This window comes from Crocodylus siamensis, chromosome 1, assembly GCF_052110815.1.
Source record: "Crocodylus siamensis isolate JL-2025a chromosome 1, ASM5211081v1, whole genome shotgun sequence".
Classification (NCBI taxonomy): domain Eukaryota; kingdom Metazoa; phylum Chordata; order Crocodylia; family Crocodylidae; genus Crocodylus; species Crocodylus siamensis.
The window spans coordinates 305,565,127-305,583,273 of NC_143395.1; the positions used below are offsets into that span (position 1 = coordinate 305,565,127).

General features: G+C 40.9%; 1 protein-coding gene across 1 annotated transcript; it reads left to right on the forward strand.

The window, feature by feature from the left end:
- Positions 1 to 143: 143 nt before the first annotated feature.
- Positions 144 to 17,910, forward strand: PCID2 (PCI domain containing 2). The gene is made up of 14 exons (XM_090021960.1): positions 144 to 277; positions 2,354 to 2,443; positions 4,331 to 4,404; positions 5,755 to 5,820; positions 6,337 to 6,378; positions 7,341 to 7,395; positions 9,459 to 9,562; positions 10,550 to 10,625; positions 10,742 to 10,883; positions 13,598 to 13,698; positions 15,657 to 15,730; positions 15,875 to 16,000; positions 16,166 to 16,289; positions 17,010 to 17,910. The coding sequence occupies exons 1-14, from the start codon at positions 242 to 244 to the stop codon at positions 17,097 to 17,099; spliced, it is 1,200 nt and encodes a 399-aa protein (XP_089878086.1). The 5' UTR covers positions 144 to 241; the 3' UTR covers positions 17,100 to 17,910.
- The last annotated feature ends 237 nt before the right edge of the window (positions 17,911 to 18,147 follow it).

Below are 18,147 nucleotides of genomic sequence, written 5' to 3' on the forward strand. Positions count from 1 at the left end.
CTTCCAACGGAAGAGAAGCAGGGGCAGGGGGTGGAGCTAACTCCCGTCACCAGGTGGGCGTGGCCCCGCCCCCTTCTGACCAAACCCACACGTGACAGCGTGAGAGGCGAGCCAGGGGAAGGAAGGGGATAGGGGTGGAGGTCACGTGAGGCGAGGGAGGGCGGGGCTTTCGTTGTGGCCCGGGCGTCCGGGGCGCGCGGCGGAGGCGGCGTCTTAAGGGGCGGCCTCTCTTGACCAGCGCATGGCACACATCACCATCAACCAGTACCTGCAGCAGGTAGGTGGGCGGCTGGCGGGCACTCGTTCTCCCTGTCCCCGTGTGTCTGCTCAGCACACACGGATGCACGCAGGCACATACCAGTGTACACCACGCATACATACACCCAATACACGCATGTGCATATGCATACACCCACCACATGCATCCTCAGTATGCACATGCATATACCCACTACACACACACACATGCACACGCATACCCAGTATACATGCACGTATATGCCCACTACATTCCTTGGAGTCTTAGACCGTATGCTCCCTATGCCTGACAAAGACTGACTGTGCCTGAAAGCTTACAAAAAACTTTTTTCTAGCTACTGAGCTGGTCTAATAAAAGATAGCACATCTACTCAAAGAACCTTGCTTGTTTATGTCCTTAGACCAATGCGACTACAACCAAGAACTCAGATACCCGCTACACACACATGCATGCACACATACACATGCAGTATACACACATGCACATACATGCACCCACACACACGGACATATGGAGCCCCTCTGAAGTCTTCCTGGAGGGTGGTGGATACATTAATGCAGGGGTGTCAAATTTACCTGGTCTTATGGGTCACAGATGTACACGGGAGTAGTCCACGGGCCACATGAACAGCACAGGGCTGGATCGGACCGCCCCCCCCGACTCCATCTAACATGCTTCTGTATTCTGAAGCTTCTATACTTAATTTGTATTGTTAAACAATAACATTCAGATACATTTAAGAGACATGATTCCCTGCACTTAAAATATCCTCCATTTCAGGAAAATAAATAAAATAATGAAAATGAATAGTGTATCTTTATTCTTGGAAGTGTAAGTGAAATTGTTAAAGACATGTTAGAAACTTTGTACATTTATCATCCAAAGACAATGATGATGATATAACATTGTTTTATAAGATCTCTGGTTTACTTTGCTCTTTGCAAGCAAGGAGAAAAAAGGTGGTGACAGTGTTGGCCACCCACATCACTTGCAGAATTTCCATAGGTATGTTATGGACTTAAGTTATTTGGAAGTAATGTATGAAATACTAATTTTTGAAAAGTCATTGACAAGAATATACATGTATCTGCAGGAAAGTGGCTTTATTTGATATGTGGCAAAAGGTGGCTAAGACTAGAGCTTATTCATAGCTTCATAGTTGTTAGGGTCTGGAGGGACTTCAGTAGATCATAAAGTCTGACCCCCTGCCCTGGGCAGGAAAGAGTGCTGGGGTCATATGACCCTAGCCAGGTGCTTGTCCAGTCTCCTCTTAAAGACCCCCAAGGTAGGGGAGAGCACCACCTCCCTTGGAAGCCCATTCCAGATTCTGGCAACCCTTACTGTGAAGAAGTTTTTCCTAAATGTCCAATCCAAATCTGCTTTCTGTCAGTTTGTGGCTGTTGTTCCTGGTTATTCCAAGGGGTGCCCTGGTAAACGCAACATCTTCTATTTCTTGCTTCCCACCCCCTCCCCCCTTGATGAATTTGTAAACGGCCACATGATCACCTGTCAGCCTTCTCTTGTAGCGGCTGAAGAGATTCAGGTCCCTTGGTCTCTCATCAGGCCTTACCTGAAGGCCCCTAACCATAAGAGTGGCCCTCCTCTGGACCCTCTCAAGGTTATCCACATCCCTCTTGAAGTGCAGCACCCAGGACTGGACAGTACTCCAGCTACGGTCTGACCAATGCCGCATAGAGGGGGAAATATCACCCCCCTGGACCTGTTCATGATGCACCTGCTAATGCATGATAAGAGTGTAGTTAGCTTTACTGTTTACTTTATCGCATTGGCCCCTCATTTTCATCTTGAAGTCAGCAATGACTCCGAGATCCCTTTCTGCTGCTGTGCTGCTGAGAACACCCTCCCCTACCCTATAGCTGTGTTGGTGATTCCTTCTCCCTACATGCAGCACTTTGCATATGTCTTTGTTGAACTGCATCCTATTCTTTTCTGCCCACTTTTCCAACCTGTTCAGGTCTGCCTGGATTTGATCCCTTCCCACTAGTGTGTTTACCATACCCCATAATTTTGTGTCATTCCTTGCTGTTGTTTTCTTTTTTTTCCATTTTTTTTACTTTTACCTGTCTTGTTTAGGTACAAGAGGCCATTGATACCAGAGATGGACTTTTTTGTGCAGAACTAGTGTCATTTAAGCATCCTCATGTTGCAAACCCTAGACTTCAGGTAAGGAAATTTGTTACCTTGCCAAATCGCAGCCGCAAATCCTCCAGTATTCTTTAGGTGTGGGAGTACATTTTCACTGACTTTGGAGAGGCTCTTAATGGATATGAGATTTTTCCCATTTGGATATGATTTCTTGATGCAAATAGGAAATCCATGTTAAATGAAGTAATGTCCACAGAGAAGCGTAGCAAGGATAATAAATAAGCACAAAAAAATTAAAAAAGCACAAACTTAAAAAAAAACCCTCATACTTGAGAATGGAGAATGTACCTAGGATGTGATCTGGGGGTGGGAATGTATACTGTTATGTAAAGCCCTACAGAATTTAAACGTGAGAAACCAAGACTGTTCAGAAGAAAATTACAACAATTTCATTTATAAAAAAATGAACTAACTGATAGACTTCAGTAGTGTGATCTCCTCGCTACAGTTCCTTAGGAATATGTAAAATATCCTTATTAATAGTCTGTAAAACCTTTCCTTTTGTGGATCACTATGTAAATTTTAAAACAGTTAGAAAGATATGTGGCCAGAAGAACATTGCCTTGCATCCCATTAGCAATAAGATGCATTCATCATTTCCTTCTTCTCCTCATAATAACCTAAAAAATGTACAATGGTTTCTAGAAGAATACAGTGAAATGTAGCTTGTAAGATCTATACATGTCCCCAGCCTACACTTTTCTCCCTTCCTTTTTTTCCCACCTGCCTTGTCTCATTTTACCTTGCCTTCTTCCCTGAAAAAAAATATTGTTAATGAGCCAAAGCAGTGGCTCTTTCTGGTTTTGTGTTTTTCTATCCCTTCTCACATTTTTCAACTCTTCACCTTTCTTCATGATGTGCTTTTTCCCTTTCTTCCCCAATTTTACCATAGGGGTGGGTAGTTATTTGGGCCAGAGCCACTGAGATAGTATTGGTGATCTGCTGAGGACTGTTCTAACACCCCTTCATACTCCACTACCCCTACAGCCTGTAGCAGCTCACCAAAACTCTCTCGGTGGCTCTGCCCTGGAGCTGGCCCCACACTGTCACTGCCCAACGAGAGTAGTCTGGGACATGTGTGCAGGGCAGGGTGTGCTTGGCCAGGCAGGTGGGTGGTGGGCAGGATCCAGGAGTGGGATGGGCAGCTGGGGCTGGGATTGGAAGGCCGTAACACTGCAGGGCTGGAGCTGTGCTGCGCTCCCTACACGCCTCTGCCTGTCATGAGGATGGATCATGGCTCTGCCCTGAGCCCTGGCTCCATACTGTCACTGCCCTGTCATCCTAATCCAAGCCCTGGCCTTGGCATCAGCTGCATCTTCTGCTCCTGGATGCCACTCCCCTGCCTGTGGTCCCATCCCATCCACCTGCCAAGCATGCCCTGCCCGCATGGGCCTGGGCTGGTCTACATGAGACCCCACCTGTATGCTCCGTCTGGTACCTCCAGTGGTTGGTGCGGGGCGGATGGGCTGTGGTGCCTAGGTGCTGGTGCTGGAGGCAGTGGAGACTGACCCACCGGCAGCTGGAAGGAGTTGTGGAGGCTGCTGGGAAGTGAGTCCAGCCACTGTGCCCCACTCCAGCCTTGCTGTGCACTCTGGGGACAGTGAGACCGGCCATGCCACAGCCCAGACTGCACCCTACACCTGGGCTGGGCAGGGGGATGCACTGCAGGTCAGATCCAGCCCACGAGCCATAATTTGCCCACCTCTGCTTTACCATCTATTCTTCCTGAGTTTCCACTTCTCCTTTCTAAGGATCTTCTGAGGTTCTGATGCCAAATGAAAATTTGTATGTAGAAAAATACCATTATGTAAAATAATTCTTGGTAAAATATGCCTATGGTTTTCTATTCTTGATTTACTTACCTTACACTTAAATGCTTTGTTGATTTATTTATTCTATATCTAGCTTCCATCTCCAGAAGAGAAATGTCAGCAAGTTCTGGAACCACCCTATGATGAAATGTTTGCTGCCCACTTAAGGTAAAGGTGGATTGAGAATAAGAAAGTTTGAATTTGGAAGCTTTTAAAGGAAGGCATTGAATTTTTCTCTGAATTGATCAGAGTTATTTGAAGTGACACTGTCAGCCTCTTTGGTCTGAAAATGTTTTTCATACTCTTGTTACAGTAACCCCTAAAACTGCAACAGATAAAATATCCCAGACAGTATTTACTGATTTTCTGTTTTCAATTGCATTTTCTAGTCTTAACAGCACATGTATATAGTCACTGTCATATCTTTTTATTTATACTGATCATCGCTCTTCTTTTCCAGGCCCCAGAAGAGGGTACTTGCTTTTAATAGTAACAGCAGTGATGAAAGTGAACAGGCAATAAACAGAAGGGAAAAGAAATATTTAATAGAAATAGGAAGATTAGTCAGGCCACTGTCTTGAGCCCAAAATAATTTTGCTGAGTGCTTTGTTTATATTTTGGGGGTTTTTGCATTTACTAGCAGTCCAGTTAACTGTATCATTTTACTTTTTGTTGTCATTCATTTCAGTAACTTGGTACATTTTCCTTTTTAGGTTGTTTTGAATGGCAGTTGTAGAAAATTAATTTAAAACTGGGGTGGGAGGTTGGTGGCATTTGAAGCCCAGGGGCCAGGAATGGAGTCAGGGATAGCTTTTCCAGCCCCCTTGGGTTTTGCCACTTCCACTATTCAGTTGGGAGCTGAGGGTGGAGACTGCAAAGGGAAGCTAGCAGGGGCTGGGAATGGGTCTTGAGGATAGCCTTCCTGTTCTCTTCCCAGTTCTTACCCACACTGTTCACCTGGGTGGCCAAGGCAGCATTTAAAACCCAGCAGCTGGGAACTAAGGTGGGGACTTGGGGGTACAGTTCCAGGTACACCTTTACCCTGTTGTTGCACTCGGCGAACCAGAAGAATGACCCCCCCAATCCTGTTATGCCAATCAGCTTGTGGGACAGGGGACAGGGTCCCCACACGTCTGGCTCTCAAGGAACCAGTGTTCTCCTTCCCTCCCTCTTCCTGGGAGGGAGGGAGTGAGGGACAGCAGAAAACTGTGGGATGCTGGGTGTCCTCAACACCTGATAGACGTGCACTTGGTAGACGTTCAACTGTGTGTGAGAGGGGAGGGTTCTCCCTGGTTGCAAGAGGTAAACTTTCCTGCAGAAGAGCCATTTCCTTCTGCAGAAAAGCCCTTGAATGGCTGTATGCTGCTTGTGTGCCTGGAAAAAGGCTTTTCTCTCGACACAAATGTCATGGCTGTATGCAGCCTATATTATTACAGAGCTTTTCATTTCACCAAGAAGCAAAAGGAACAACCTTTAAAATTTGTCTTTCCTAATGCTTTCCATTTTTCCTTTTGACAGATGTACTTACGCAGTGGGAAACCATGACTTCATTGAAGCATACAAATGCCAAACTGTTATTGTCCAATATCCTTTTCTATCAGTCCTCTGTTTTGTATCTAGGATAATTCCATTTATTTGAGAAATGGAAAATCATCCTGATAATTTAGAAGATGTAAATACAGTTTTAGTTCAGAATATTTCAATTATATAAACAGTGAAACCTAAACAAGTATTTTCCCTTCTCTCTACCTCATGCTTTCCAAGCCAGAAGATTAGTAAAATATACAGGAGTCTCCTAAAAGCATTTATACAGACCCTAAATCCCCACTGTATCAAGGTGACAATGTTACTGCAGAGAACTGCTATGTTGCGCCTCCCCAGCTTCATACCTGTGCTTCTGCAGAGTCAGGAAAGGAGGGAACAAGCATCAGACCTGCCCCTCTCTCCTCTCTTGTATGTCTCTGAATCCTGATCCCACACCACCTATTCTGTTTTTAATTGATGTCCATTTCCCGAAACTAGAACATAGAATATGGCGTCTTTATTTGTGCTGTTTAGCTTTGCAAACCATACTGTATTAAGTTCTCCTAAATAGAACACATCATTCCTGCGAGCATTTCAGGCACATAAAGAAGAAAACTGGTAAGTACTTCACAACAAGCATTAGTGGCCAGATGGATTGTTATTAGTTCATCATAAAATTTTGTCATAATTCAATTAAGATATCTCTATAAAAACACTTTAATTTATAATTATGCTTCATTTTTATGCACAGCAGTTATTTGTATGTGGTATGTGACTAGATGTTCAGGTAAAGGCATTATAGGATCTGATGTATGATTCGCACAATGGTTTATCGATCAAGCATCAGATCCTATCATGCCTTATAGCTGGTGTGGGTAGAGTGGGATCACCACTGTGGGTTCTCCCTGCATGGGCGAGTAGCAAGCTCCTGCAGCAGTGAGTCCTGTAGCACCAAAATCTGAGCCATGGCAATGCTGCACAGCAGCCAAGATGGAGAGTCTTGCAGCTGTGGACTCTCCATCCCGACAGTGCCCCATAGCTGAGGAGACCCTGCTATACATGCAAGTTAGATATGGATAGAAACCAGCTATAAAGTTATTGACATTTTCCAGCTTTAACTTTATTGCTGTTGGGATTTTTTTTATGGCATCATAGTTACTTTGCACAAGTAGCTGATCTAAATTAATTGCACAGTTAACCAGTTAATTGTATAATACATGACATGTAATGTGTAAATGTAATATAAGCCAGAAATTATCTTTTTGTAAAAACCCAATATTCTAAATTAAATTATATGTAGTGTATTTATTTTCTTTTCCTTAAACAAGCTACTGAATGCAAAATTAGATTCATTGGAGACTTAAATTGTGGAGCAGATTTTTTAAATATATTTTTCATTCACTATAGAGATTTGTGACATGTCAGCCTTCTCAAGAAACTTTCCTTTTTGTAGAGACTTCCATAGGGAAAGAAAAGTGAGATGTTTATGGAGATGTATAAACACCAGTTAGTTTTAAAAATATGTAGATGTTATGGTTTTGTTGCAAGAGAGGTTCAGTTAACTGTCTTTGTTTCTCTAGGGCTTTGCCCATTATGTATGCTGTAGCACTTGACCTTCGAATTTTTGCTAATAACGTAAGTAGATGTAAAACATATAGTTACCATTTCATGAACTTCATCCATTCAAAAGAATTTTAAGTGGCTTAAATATTAAACTTCATCATTCAGCCTAATTTTACTTAATTTTTTTGGAATTGTGTGTTAATAAAACGATGCATGTTTATAATCTCACCATCTGTGAAATTCAGTAGATATTATTACAAATGTAGATTGCTCACTCTTTCCCCATCCTGTGGTTGGCCCTGAAGTAGAGAGGTGCTGAGAACTTGAAGGACATGGAAGTCAAGTCTGGATTTATGGTTCTAAAGACTTCTGTTTGGCTGATTTTTCTGCTTCACTAGTTATTCTATTCTTGGCCCCTTGATTAAGGTAGAATTTTCTTTTACATTAGTTGGAATTTCATAGGGACCCATGTCACAAACCCATCCTTGGGGTAGCCCCAGAGCCCTGAGTTTCTCCCTGCTGTTCTCCGTCCTGTCCCAAAGAACAAACCAAGGTTTCTCTCTGTGTATGGTACAACAGATTGAGGAGGGAACAGGCAACACAGTGGCAGGTAGGGAAGGAAGCAGCAATCAGAGCAGCAGATCAGACGGAGCAGGAATCAGAGTGGCACTATAGGAGTGTGCAGGGTTGTTTGTGGCGTGCCTGTCAAAAATGGTGGCCCCCACTGGACTTGGAAATGCTTTGAACCAAATAGGTATTTTTTGTACTTCTTATTGTGACCTCATTCACTTTGGGACTCTAAACTTGATATGCCAAGTTGTGTGCTTATACTCAGAGATTACCTGTAGAAACCTGATTTGGGCTAACTTGGAAGGAGGATTTTGATTTACTGTATTAACGTTTTTTCATTATGAGAGCCAAAGAGTATGGAATGGTTACAGCTTCAGTAACAAGGTTATCCCTCCATCAGCATTGGGTTTACCTTTTGGGAGTCCCCAGACAAATGTTAATTTGTAAGCTTCTTTTTTTTATTTTATTAGACAACTTAAAAACTAAAATGGATGCATCACTGTAATGGTTTTTCAACTGCCCTAACACAGCCCTAAATCTCCTTTAATATTTTTTTTTTTATTTGTTGTTATGTTAGTCACAAAGCACATAGATCATGGGGTCAAACTCCTTTCTCCTAGCCAGTGTAGTCTAGACCGTAGGATTCCTTGCAGGTCAGGTTTGGATGTGGCAGTGGTAGTGTGAAGGTTAACAAGAGTTGTTGCTTACTCTCTGCTGTGGTCGTGTATCACCAGTATCTCCAGACCCCAAACTTAATGGTAGGCTCTGCCTCCAAATTCCCATTCTGTCTGGGAGTCCTGTGGGCCAGCTGACAGCTGTCAACCATGTTTTGCACCCTTAATATAGACAAATCCCAGTCCATATGGGGACCAGTTGTTTCCTTTCATTTATCCTTGTTCCTAGGTAGAGGCCTGCATTAATCTATATACACCTTTTAGACCTCTTTAGTCTCATTTATGCAGTATTGCCAGCTTTCGTGATCTTTATTTTCAGCAATGGCATATATAGTGATGTTTCTTAAAGCTTCAGCTTCTAGAACCATATGATTATATGAAGGATCACAGTAGTGCTATAAAAGTTTCTTAATCTCAAAAAAGGTATCATATTAAAATGTCACAGTTTTAAGCCTAGCTAATTAAAACATAAACTGTAAGTTAAAGCTGTTAAAGCCATCCTTTTTTTTTCGAAGTAAGATATTCAGAATTTTAAGGAGATACTTTAATTCTGTGTTACAGAAGTAATGTCCTAGGATGCTGGTTTTTGCTGATTTAAAAAAATATCTATCTACCTACCTATCTATTTACATTAGAGGCGTTTCATTTTAATCATGGAAAAATGTGGATTTTTGGGGTACTTTTTTAACCTGAAAATTGGGGATATTTTTTAACAGAGAAAAACCAGGATCCCTGGTTATGTCACTTGCAGGATTTTGGGGTGGCCAAAGTGACAAATTTACCACTTATTTTACTTACCAAGATAAGTGTTTAAAACACTAACCTTTTGTTTTGAACAAAATGAACCTGGAAGTAGGAGTACACTGTATGTTTCTCATCTTGTCATGCTAGGCAGATCAACAGTTGGTGAAGAAAGGAAAAAGCAAAGTTGGCGACATGCTGGAAAAAGCAGCAGAATTGCTGATGAGCTGTTTTCGAGTCTGTGCTAGTGACACGTGAGTGAAAGATCCTTCCTATACTGCACACTGAATCATTAAAAAAGTAAATAAATTTCCAATTTGCAAAGCATAAATGTTAATTTCTTTCCATTAAGTCAATATCTGAGCCAGCACAGTCACCTCTGTGGCTTGGGTCTATTTTGTTCAGTTCCCTTGTGATTTACTTATAGGGGTGGCTTCTCTCTTTCTGGCATTTTTAACATGGGTTGGAGAGAGAGAGAGAGCTTCATTTTTTTTTTCCTTAGCTCCCAAAGCAGGCCACTAAGCTCCCAAAGCAGACCACTTTCCTGTTCTGTTCTAGAGTTTGTATACCCTATTACTTAGGGACTGTGAAAGAAGGAGTCTTGCCTCAGTCTTCAGTTTTCCACTCTTACAATTTTAACACTTTCAACCTAGGGAAAAATTTCTTTGCTGTTTTTTCCTTGCTTCTGATATTTCAGGCAACTAGAATTCTCAGGTACATGCTGCCTATAGGTGTGCAGAATACTCTTTGCAGGGGGTTACCCTATTGTCATCAACTGAGACAATATTACCATCCACAGGCACTTAAAATTACTGCCTCCCTCTCTCTTATCAGTCCTAAAACCAATGCATCCTCTTAAATATATCTCTTTACTTGCCCACTTCCAGCAAATACCCAAAATCAGTTCTTCAAAAACGCGGTCAAATGCATGACCCTAATTCCAATTTATGTATATTTTAAGTACAAATAAATAATCTAACAAAGAAACTGTGAACGGACTTAAGGTTGTAATAATGTTGATAGATAATGCAGTTGAGCAAACCTTAAAGATGGCAAAGATCCTAAGTTTGAAAGGGCACCCTGTTTTGATGGTGTTGTATGGTTTAATATATGAGACTTCCATCTTGACTATGTTACTGGTTTAAAAACACTTCTTCACAAATATACACAAAGGGTCCCCAGAAGCAAAATCATATTTTCACGAAATGTTCCTTTGTATTGCTTTTTATCTCTTGTAACAGTCGAGCTGGCATTGAAGACTCCAAAAAGTGGGGCATGTTGTTCCTGGTGAATCAGCTGTTTAAAATATATTTTAAGGTATGAACCAAATCTAATTACCTGGTTTTCTTTACATTTCATATTCTAAATCAAGTCTACATTTATCCAGTGGTGCCACATTAGTATGTCTTTCAAACATTTAACTCTCTTCACAGATCAACAAACTTCATCTATGTAAACCATTAATTAGAGCAATCGACAGCTCAAATCTGAAAGATGAATATACAATGGCACAGAGAGTTACATACAGATATTACGTTGGACGCAAGGCCATGTTTGACAGTGATTTTAAGCAAGGTACTGTATGTCAGCAGGGCAGATTTATACTCTGCCTGCTGGGACTGAAATCCAGCTGACGTGTTTTGTGTGCGAGTCAAAACCTGTTGTGGAAGGGACAGTTGTTCCATTAGCATAACTTACATTTGGTGAGTACAAAAAAAATCCAAAAGGATTTACTGCAGGCTGAGCCTGATTTGGGTAGGGATTGCATTACACTTCTAACTGCAATGTATACTCAGTTTTAAAATATCTGTCTCTGTGGTGTCTTTTTTTAGTTATCTTGGTATATTTTATACACACATGCACTACAATAAGTATTTTTCAGTATGAGTATTCAGCCAGATAAGGACATTTAATCCTCAGTTTCTGCATAGAACTGATCAACTGAAAAAAAGGAATCTCTGAAATGTTAGAAGTGGAAACTTTTTTTAAAAACAAGTTAAGTTTAATCATTTTATGAAGCTTTTTAATTTCAGGAAAAAATATACTTATCCATGGATATAAAACTTCAGTGGTGGCAGTGTAGACATTGGAAACAGTCCCAGTGTCAGCACTGTAGTCCCCCGAGAACTAGAAAAGAAATCTAATTTTATCTAGAGAAATACAGGAAACAACAAGTAGCAAAAACTATGGTGACAAAAGTAGGTTTTAGCCTCCTAACTCTTAACTTTGGATATTCTGAGTGTATGAGTGGTCACAGTGACTTCATATTTTTGCTGAACTGGGACTAATTTGTTAACTGCTTTTTCAGTGTTAATGGTTATATGTGAGGCAGTTTTTATTTTAAAAGTGACTTTAACAGAAGTGTCTTAGAAACTGGGCATATCATAATGTTACTATTTTTAAGTCTTGGGTTACTGTAACTTACATAGTACTTAGACAATACTAGTTTTCTTCAAGTAAAATAACATTTCTCATATTCCTGTTCACCACATTATGAGCTGTAAATGAATCCTTATAATTCTTCTTGGGTGATATTTATATAAAAATGCTTCTATACTTCATTGATTCCCCACCTTTACCCCTTTGCTCATACAGCATGGTACAAGAAGCCAAAAAGAAAGTTTGAACATAGATATTTCAGTGTCTGGTCTTAGAGCAGACAAACTGTATTTTTTGTCCTCCCTAGCAGCAAAAACCCATTAAAGCATTTATTTGCAGTGTCACTCTTACCACTCGAACACGTCTTCAGATATTTATAGGCACATTGTATGTTATATGACTCCCTTTAGTTTGAAAAACCCTAACATTTATTTTGGAAAACGTTTATGGCATGTAAAAAATGTATTATCTTAAAGTTATCCTCTTCTGTAGCACAGTGATTCTACTGAATTGATAGGGAAATCTCTTTTATAATGTGGTTTGATTGTCCAGCTACCCCATCCAAAACATACCAGCACAGCCTTAGTGACCTTTTAGATAGAGATCTAGTTTTTATTGTGATTTCTTGTCTAATGAATGAATTGATCCTTACTGCATTTGTGTTTTGTTACTGTACAGTTTTGACTGATTTAGTTCCTGTGTGAATGCTTTTAAGTTATTAAAATATGAGAGAAATCTCTTGACAGGCTCAAATCACAGGCCGTGTCCACACAAGCAGGGATGTGCATTTGCAGCAGCACTTTGGGTTACCATATATCTGGGTTTTCCCGAACATACCTTCTTTTTTGGACCCCTGTCCTCATGTCTGGGTGAATTCTTAAAATACAAGCAAATGTCCAGGTTTTTACTTTGCCTCTGCTTTTCCTGGGCATGAGCAGCTTGGATGCTTGGGGCTGGGAGCACCGGGCAAGGTGATCAGCTGTCAGGCATCATGGGCTCTGTGTGTGGGCCCCAGCAAGTTGGTCTGGGGGGGGAAGGTGGTTGTGGGTGGACAGTGAAGGGTACCCACAGGTCTGGGGGGCCAGGGGCTTAGGAGTGAGGGACAGAGGCAGGGCAAAGGCATATTGCTGCCACAATCATATACCCCTTCTGCTCTCCTCCCAGCCCCTCCACTCCTTCCCTGCTCCTCCCTCTTGCATGCATCCTCTTTTTTGATCCTGGAAATACAGTAACTCTAGGCCACCAGCATAAATAGCAGCACAAAATTGTGCCACTAATTCGTGCCACAGTGCATACCTCTGCCTGTGCGCTTTGCAGCAGGACATATTGTTCTGCTGCTCTGTTTGCTGCTGGGGGGCGTGGAGGGGACTGGCTGGCTGGGGCATGGGGTGCCTTAGTGTGGGGGCCGGGGGGCTGCCTGGTCCCCCATCTCCACATACTGTGTGGTCCCTGCAGTGAGGTACCCTCAGTTGCTCCCTGGCTGGCTGGGGCACGAGACTGGGGAGCAGGCAGCCCTGGGTTGGCTGCTCCTTCATCTCCACGTGCTTTAGTGTGGGGGCTCTGCTGCTCAGGGAATGGCTGGCTGTGGCCCTAGGCTGCCTGCTCCCCTGTCTCCACATTTGCCCTGATGCACGTTTGTCCAGGGTTGTGTTTTTTGATACTGGAAAGTCCCAGTAGCAAATTTAGTTCTGGCGCTGCAAATTAGCAGCACCAGGCATGGTTTAATGCGCAACACGTGTGGTTTGTGATGCGACAAAAGCAGTTTGTGGCACCACAAACTGCGTGTGCCTGCATGTCTGGATCCAGTGATAGGGTCAGAATGAACCTAATATTAAAGTCCCTGTTTCACCAGTTTTTGTCATTGGTCTTCGTTACCAGAAGCTTTACTGATCCTCTTTCTGTGTTTGTAGCTGAGGAATATCTGTCGTTTGCCTTTGAACACTGTCACCGCTCAAGTCAGAAAAACAAAAGGATGATTTTGATTTACCTACTGCCCGTAAAAATGCTGCTGGTGAGTGCCTTTTATTCCTGGCTTCCAAATAGTTTGCTGTGAGACAGAACATGGTCTACAGCATAGCATTGAGTTTCTTGCCTAGTTTGTATTGGAAGCAGTCTGGGGCCTTATTCAGGTGCAGGCGTTAGCCTATGTAGGGTGTATTGCAGACCTGAGGTTTGGAAACATTCTCGGTCAGGCTCCTATATGACATTGCAGAATTAGCATTTAGGTGCAAAAAAGAGGGGGTCATAAAATTTAAATTTTAAATTATCCACTTAATAAAAAGCATATTTTTTCACCCAATTTGTAGGGAGTAAATTGTATTCCTAGCTCCACAGCAACAAAGATATCTGTATCGAAGTAACTGGTGGTCTTACAATGTATTAAGAGCAGGGTAGGATTATAAGGGGGGGAAAATACCCCCAAAAAGGATGCTATGGTATGGTACGGCACTGCAGTACCATACCATACCATAGCAGTTCCCTCTGACAATATAGGGAGAGGAAATGCAGATCCTTCTCTTTGTTAATTGTGCATTGCAAAGTGGGAATCATACTTGAGTCGGTCTGCAGCCTGAAAGGGTAGAATTCCTTCCTTTATGCTTCTCCCTTATGTCAAATATACAACTACAAGAGATGGGTACTGGAGGAGTTGTCAGGCAAAGCACCTCAGTCATGGTTTCTCAATGTGTACTAACCTATAGGCTCTCTTGATCAGTCGTAACATAAAATATGAGATCTTGTGGCATGTGAAATGGGAACTGGGATGGAAATGCAAAACCCCTCATGGCCTTTAGTAGAAATCCACTGTTTTTTTGTAACCACGTATTTTAGTCTTGAGTTGCTGTCTTTGCTAATCTAAAGGATTTTGGTCTATGGGAAGCCTTGAAGAAGACTGACAACTGTCAAAGCATTGGCAAATTTGTTATAAGCTTCCAAACTTTAAAACATATTAAAATAGCATAAGTAACTTTTTGTTTCTACCTGGTTGTTGGTAAATGTGCAACAGAACTCTTTTTCTCAGCCAGTTATCTAACCAATAAAGGGTGCTACCAGTGGCATACCATTGAGCACCCTGGGACTTAAATTTAAACTCTGACTGAGTTGATGTGCAATATAATCTCTGTTGTGCAATCTTATATTTTTACTTATGTGACAGAGAGAAATTCCTTTTTGATATTGTATATGGTCCAAAATCTTATGTGACCTAACACAATGAAAACATTCTCTTCAAATACACATTTTTTAAGAACAGAAATTAAAATTTCCCACTGTTAATTTTTAAGGAAAAAATACCTGTTATAGACACAGATTGCTCCTTAACTGTGCTGTGACACAGTGGGCATGATTTGTGGCATTCATCTTCTAACACAGCTTTTTGTTTGCAGACTGGTGGTGCAACTTAAGTATAGAATTTGTAACAGCTTAGGTCATATGAAAGGTGATCTAGGGTTGGGGTAGGCAACCAACAACAGATACCAGAGTATGGCACACAAAGGCATTTTGTTTGGCACGCATGCCTCAGGGTGGATGGAGGAGAAGGGGCTGAGGCTATGTTGCCACAATAAGGATCAGTCCCCTTGCGGTTCCTCCACTGTCCACCATTGGCATGCCAACATCTTGAAGGAGTGGGAGCCTACCAGGGGTGGAGAGTAGGGAAACCTGAAGTTGCAGGTGTTTTTGATGCTCTGTTCAAAAACATTGCCACCCCCTGATCTTGTGTGTAATGGAGTCTTAAAACAGTTTATACAATTTAGAAACAAAGTTTTAAAAAAGTAGAGGTGTGTAACATGTTATCCTTGGAGATGCAGTGTAATGGAGCCTTGAAAATAGCTCCATTTACTTCCTTTTGTTTTTTGAGGGCAAAGTAAATAAACATTTGTATTTCTTCTTTTTGATAATGTTTTTATGTGTTATTAATTGGAAATATTTGACTTTTATTTTGGATAAATATAAGTGTTGTTTACCTTTCAGGGCCATATGCCAGCAATTCAGCTTTTGAAAAAGTATGACCTTATGCAGTTTGCTGAAGTAACTAAGGCTGTGAGGTATGGCATCTTACTGAATTGTGGGTGTTTTAGCTTAAAGGAGTATCACATATATATTTATTGTGTGGGAAAAAATGCAGATTGAGTTATAACACTGAAGCAAAATATCTGCCTTTTCATATTTTTATATTTCTATGCTTTTAGTGAAGGAAATCTTCTCTTACTGAATGATGCTTTGACAAAACATGAGACATTCTTCATTCGCTGTGGTATCTTCCTTATCCTTGAGAAGCTGAAAATCATCACCTACAGGAATCTCTTTAAGAAAGTGTAAGCAAAGTAAAAATTGCATTTTTACAAAGGTTATTTTCATGTGGTTTCTCTAGAGAACTGGATTACATGTCCAGGCAAAGTAAGTTATCATGGAAGGACTTTTTTGCCCAGAAACCAGCAGATTTAGTTGATTTTTTGCTCCTTCTCTTTGTATTCTTTCAGATATTTGCTTCTCAAGACTCATCAACTATCCCTAGATGCCTTTCTGGTTGCCCTGAAATACATGAAAGTGGAAGATGTTGATATTGATGAAGTGCAGTGTATTTTAGCCAATCTTATATTCATGGTATGTGTTCACCATTCATTGTTTGCCTTTGCAAACTGCAGTCAATATAAATGACTATGCAGATTAGGGAAATTTTATTAAGACTAACATAATAGCATAATTTACTTTAAACATTTTTTTCTTGGGCCACCTGTGTCTTATATTTGCATTTACTTGTCTGTTGTACTTGCATCTTTGTATATTTTTACTGTAACAAAGGTGCTTATGTTCCAATTCTTGCCCTGCATGGAAAACAGTTAAGATTGCAACTGAATTTCCATTATAAATCCAGTCTTGCCCTTTTCTCTAAAATCCACAAATTCATGAGTATAAGTCCTAAAGGTCAATAGCCAAGCTCTGTTCATATGTTAGGGAAAAGAATAAATGGGTACACAGAGGCCATGAATAAAATTAAGTTGAAAATGTGGAAGAGATTCCTACCTACCAGAGGAGCGAAATTCTGGAAGAGTCTTTCAGTAAGTGCAGTGTTTTAAGGGGGAGTTCAGTAAGCGTATGAATGAAGTTACATGATGTGCTGCCTGTGACATCAGGGGAGTAAACAGGTGCATAAGCAGTCCCATTGAAATCAGTGAGATGATAAAAGTTAATGGCACTGCTCAAATGCTCACAATTAAATGCCGCAGGTTAGAATTTGACTGGATCAAAACCGAAGGCAGACGCTGAATATGAATGTGTCACCAGCTTTCAATACTAACATTTCTTTCTTTTTCCCTTTGTCAGGGTCACATTAAAGGATATATTTCTCATCAGCATCAGAAGCTTGTTGTTAGTAAGCAGAACCCATTCCCACCGCTTTCTACAGTGTGTTGAGTTGCTCGCATCTTAGGTACAGGGATATTCATAGAAGACTTGCATTGTCCAGTAGAACTGTTTGCTCAGATTGCACAGCATAAACTGTTAATCAGCTGGTCATGTCCAGAACTAGAATACCACAACTGTCACATGGTTTCTTTGCCAGATTGACCGGGGTCTGCCAACTTGATAAAACCTGGGGAATGCAATGCTCATGTTTTTAAAGCGTTAGAGTTTCTTTGGCCTCTTGGAAACTTGAAGCATCTTTTGCAGGAAAAGAAAACAAAGCATTCCCAATTCACTGCAAAAATATTAAGAAACACTTTACAAGAATTTTTGTAAAAGCCAAACCTTTCTCAACTGTCACTTAGACTGATGCTATTGTAAGCTCCCATAACTGTTTCTTTGCCTACCTGTCATAACAAGTGTCTATCTTATGATGCTTTGTTAATCCATTCTTTGAGGAGGCAAACAAAGCTTTTTCACTTTTTTCAAGGCTTAACTCCCATTACATTTACATTTTTTGTTAATAATTTTGTTTTGGATACAACATGCTCTTTAAGTTGTCTCTAGAAATTAGAGATGATCCTGCTAAATACTGAACATCAGGAACTTCATGTTATCTCAGTGGGATTTAAAGAGAGCTGAGCAAATACGAGATGTTTGCCTCCTGCCGCTCAGAATTCAGCCTCTGGTAACTGTTCTTCAGTACTTGTTTGAGTTTCCTGCTCAAATAACGAATAAACATTTTGGTAGTTCACTCACATTCCATTGTTGTTCATGCAGGTTATTTTTATAAGAATAATAAAATGTGATATTTTTCTCTTTTGAGATTTTATTCTTGTTTTTGAAAGGACTTTTAGAGTGGTGTCATAAGTTTCAATAAAATGACCATATTTACCCAAATCCAAGGTGACTTAAATTTAAAGATGATTCCCCCAATTATTTTTAGATTCTATGCATGGCAAGTTATACCTTTGATACATTTTCCATGTATAGAATCTAATTATTGGAGGGTTGTCTTAAATTTCTTTCCTTCCACTGCTGTGGTGGGGAAAGTAGCAGC

Bases quoted from the DNA above. Each gene is read 5' to 3' on its own strand.
- PCID2 (XM_090021960.1), top strand. From the start codon at position 242: ATGGCACACATCACCATCAACCAGTACCTGCAGCAG. The intron at 278-2,353 runs GTAGGTGGGCGG...TGTCTTGTTTAG, and splicing joins TCAACCAGTACCTGCAGCAG to GTACAAGAGGCCATTGATAC. The intron at 7,396-9,458 runs GTAAGTAGATGT...TTGTCATGCTAG, and splicing joins TTCGAATTTTTGCTAATAAC to GCAGATCAACAGTTGGTGAA.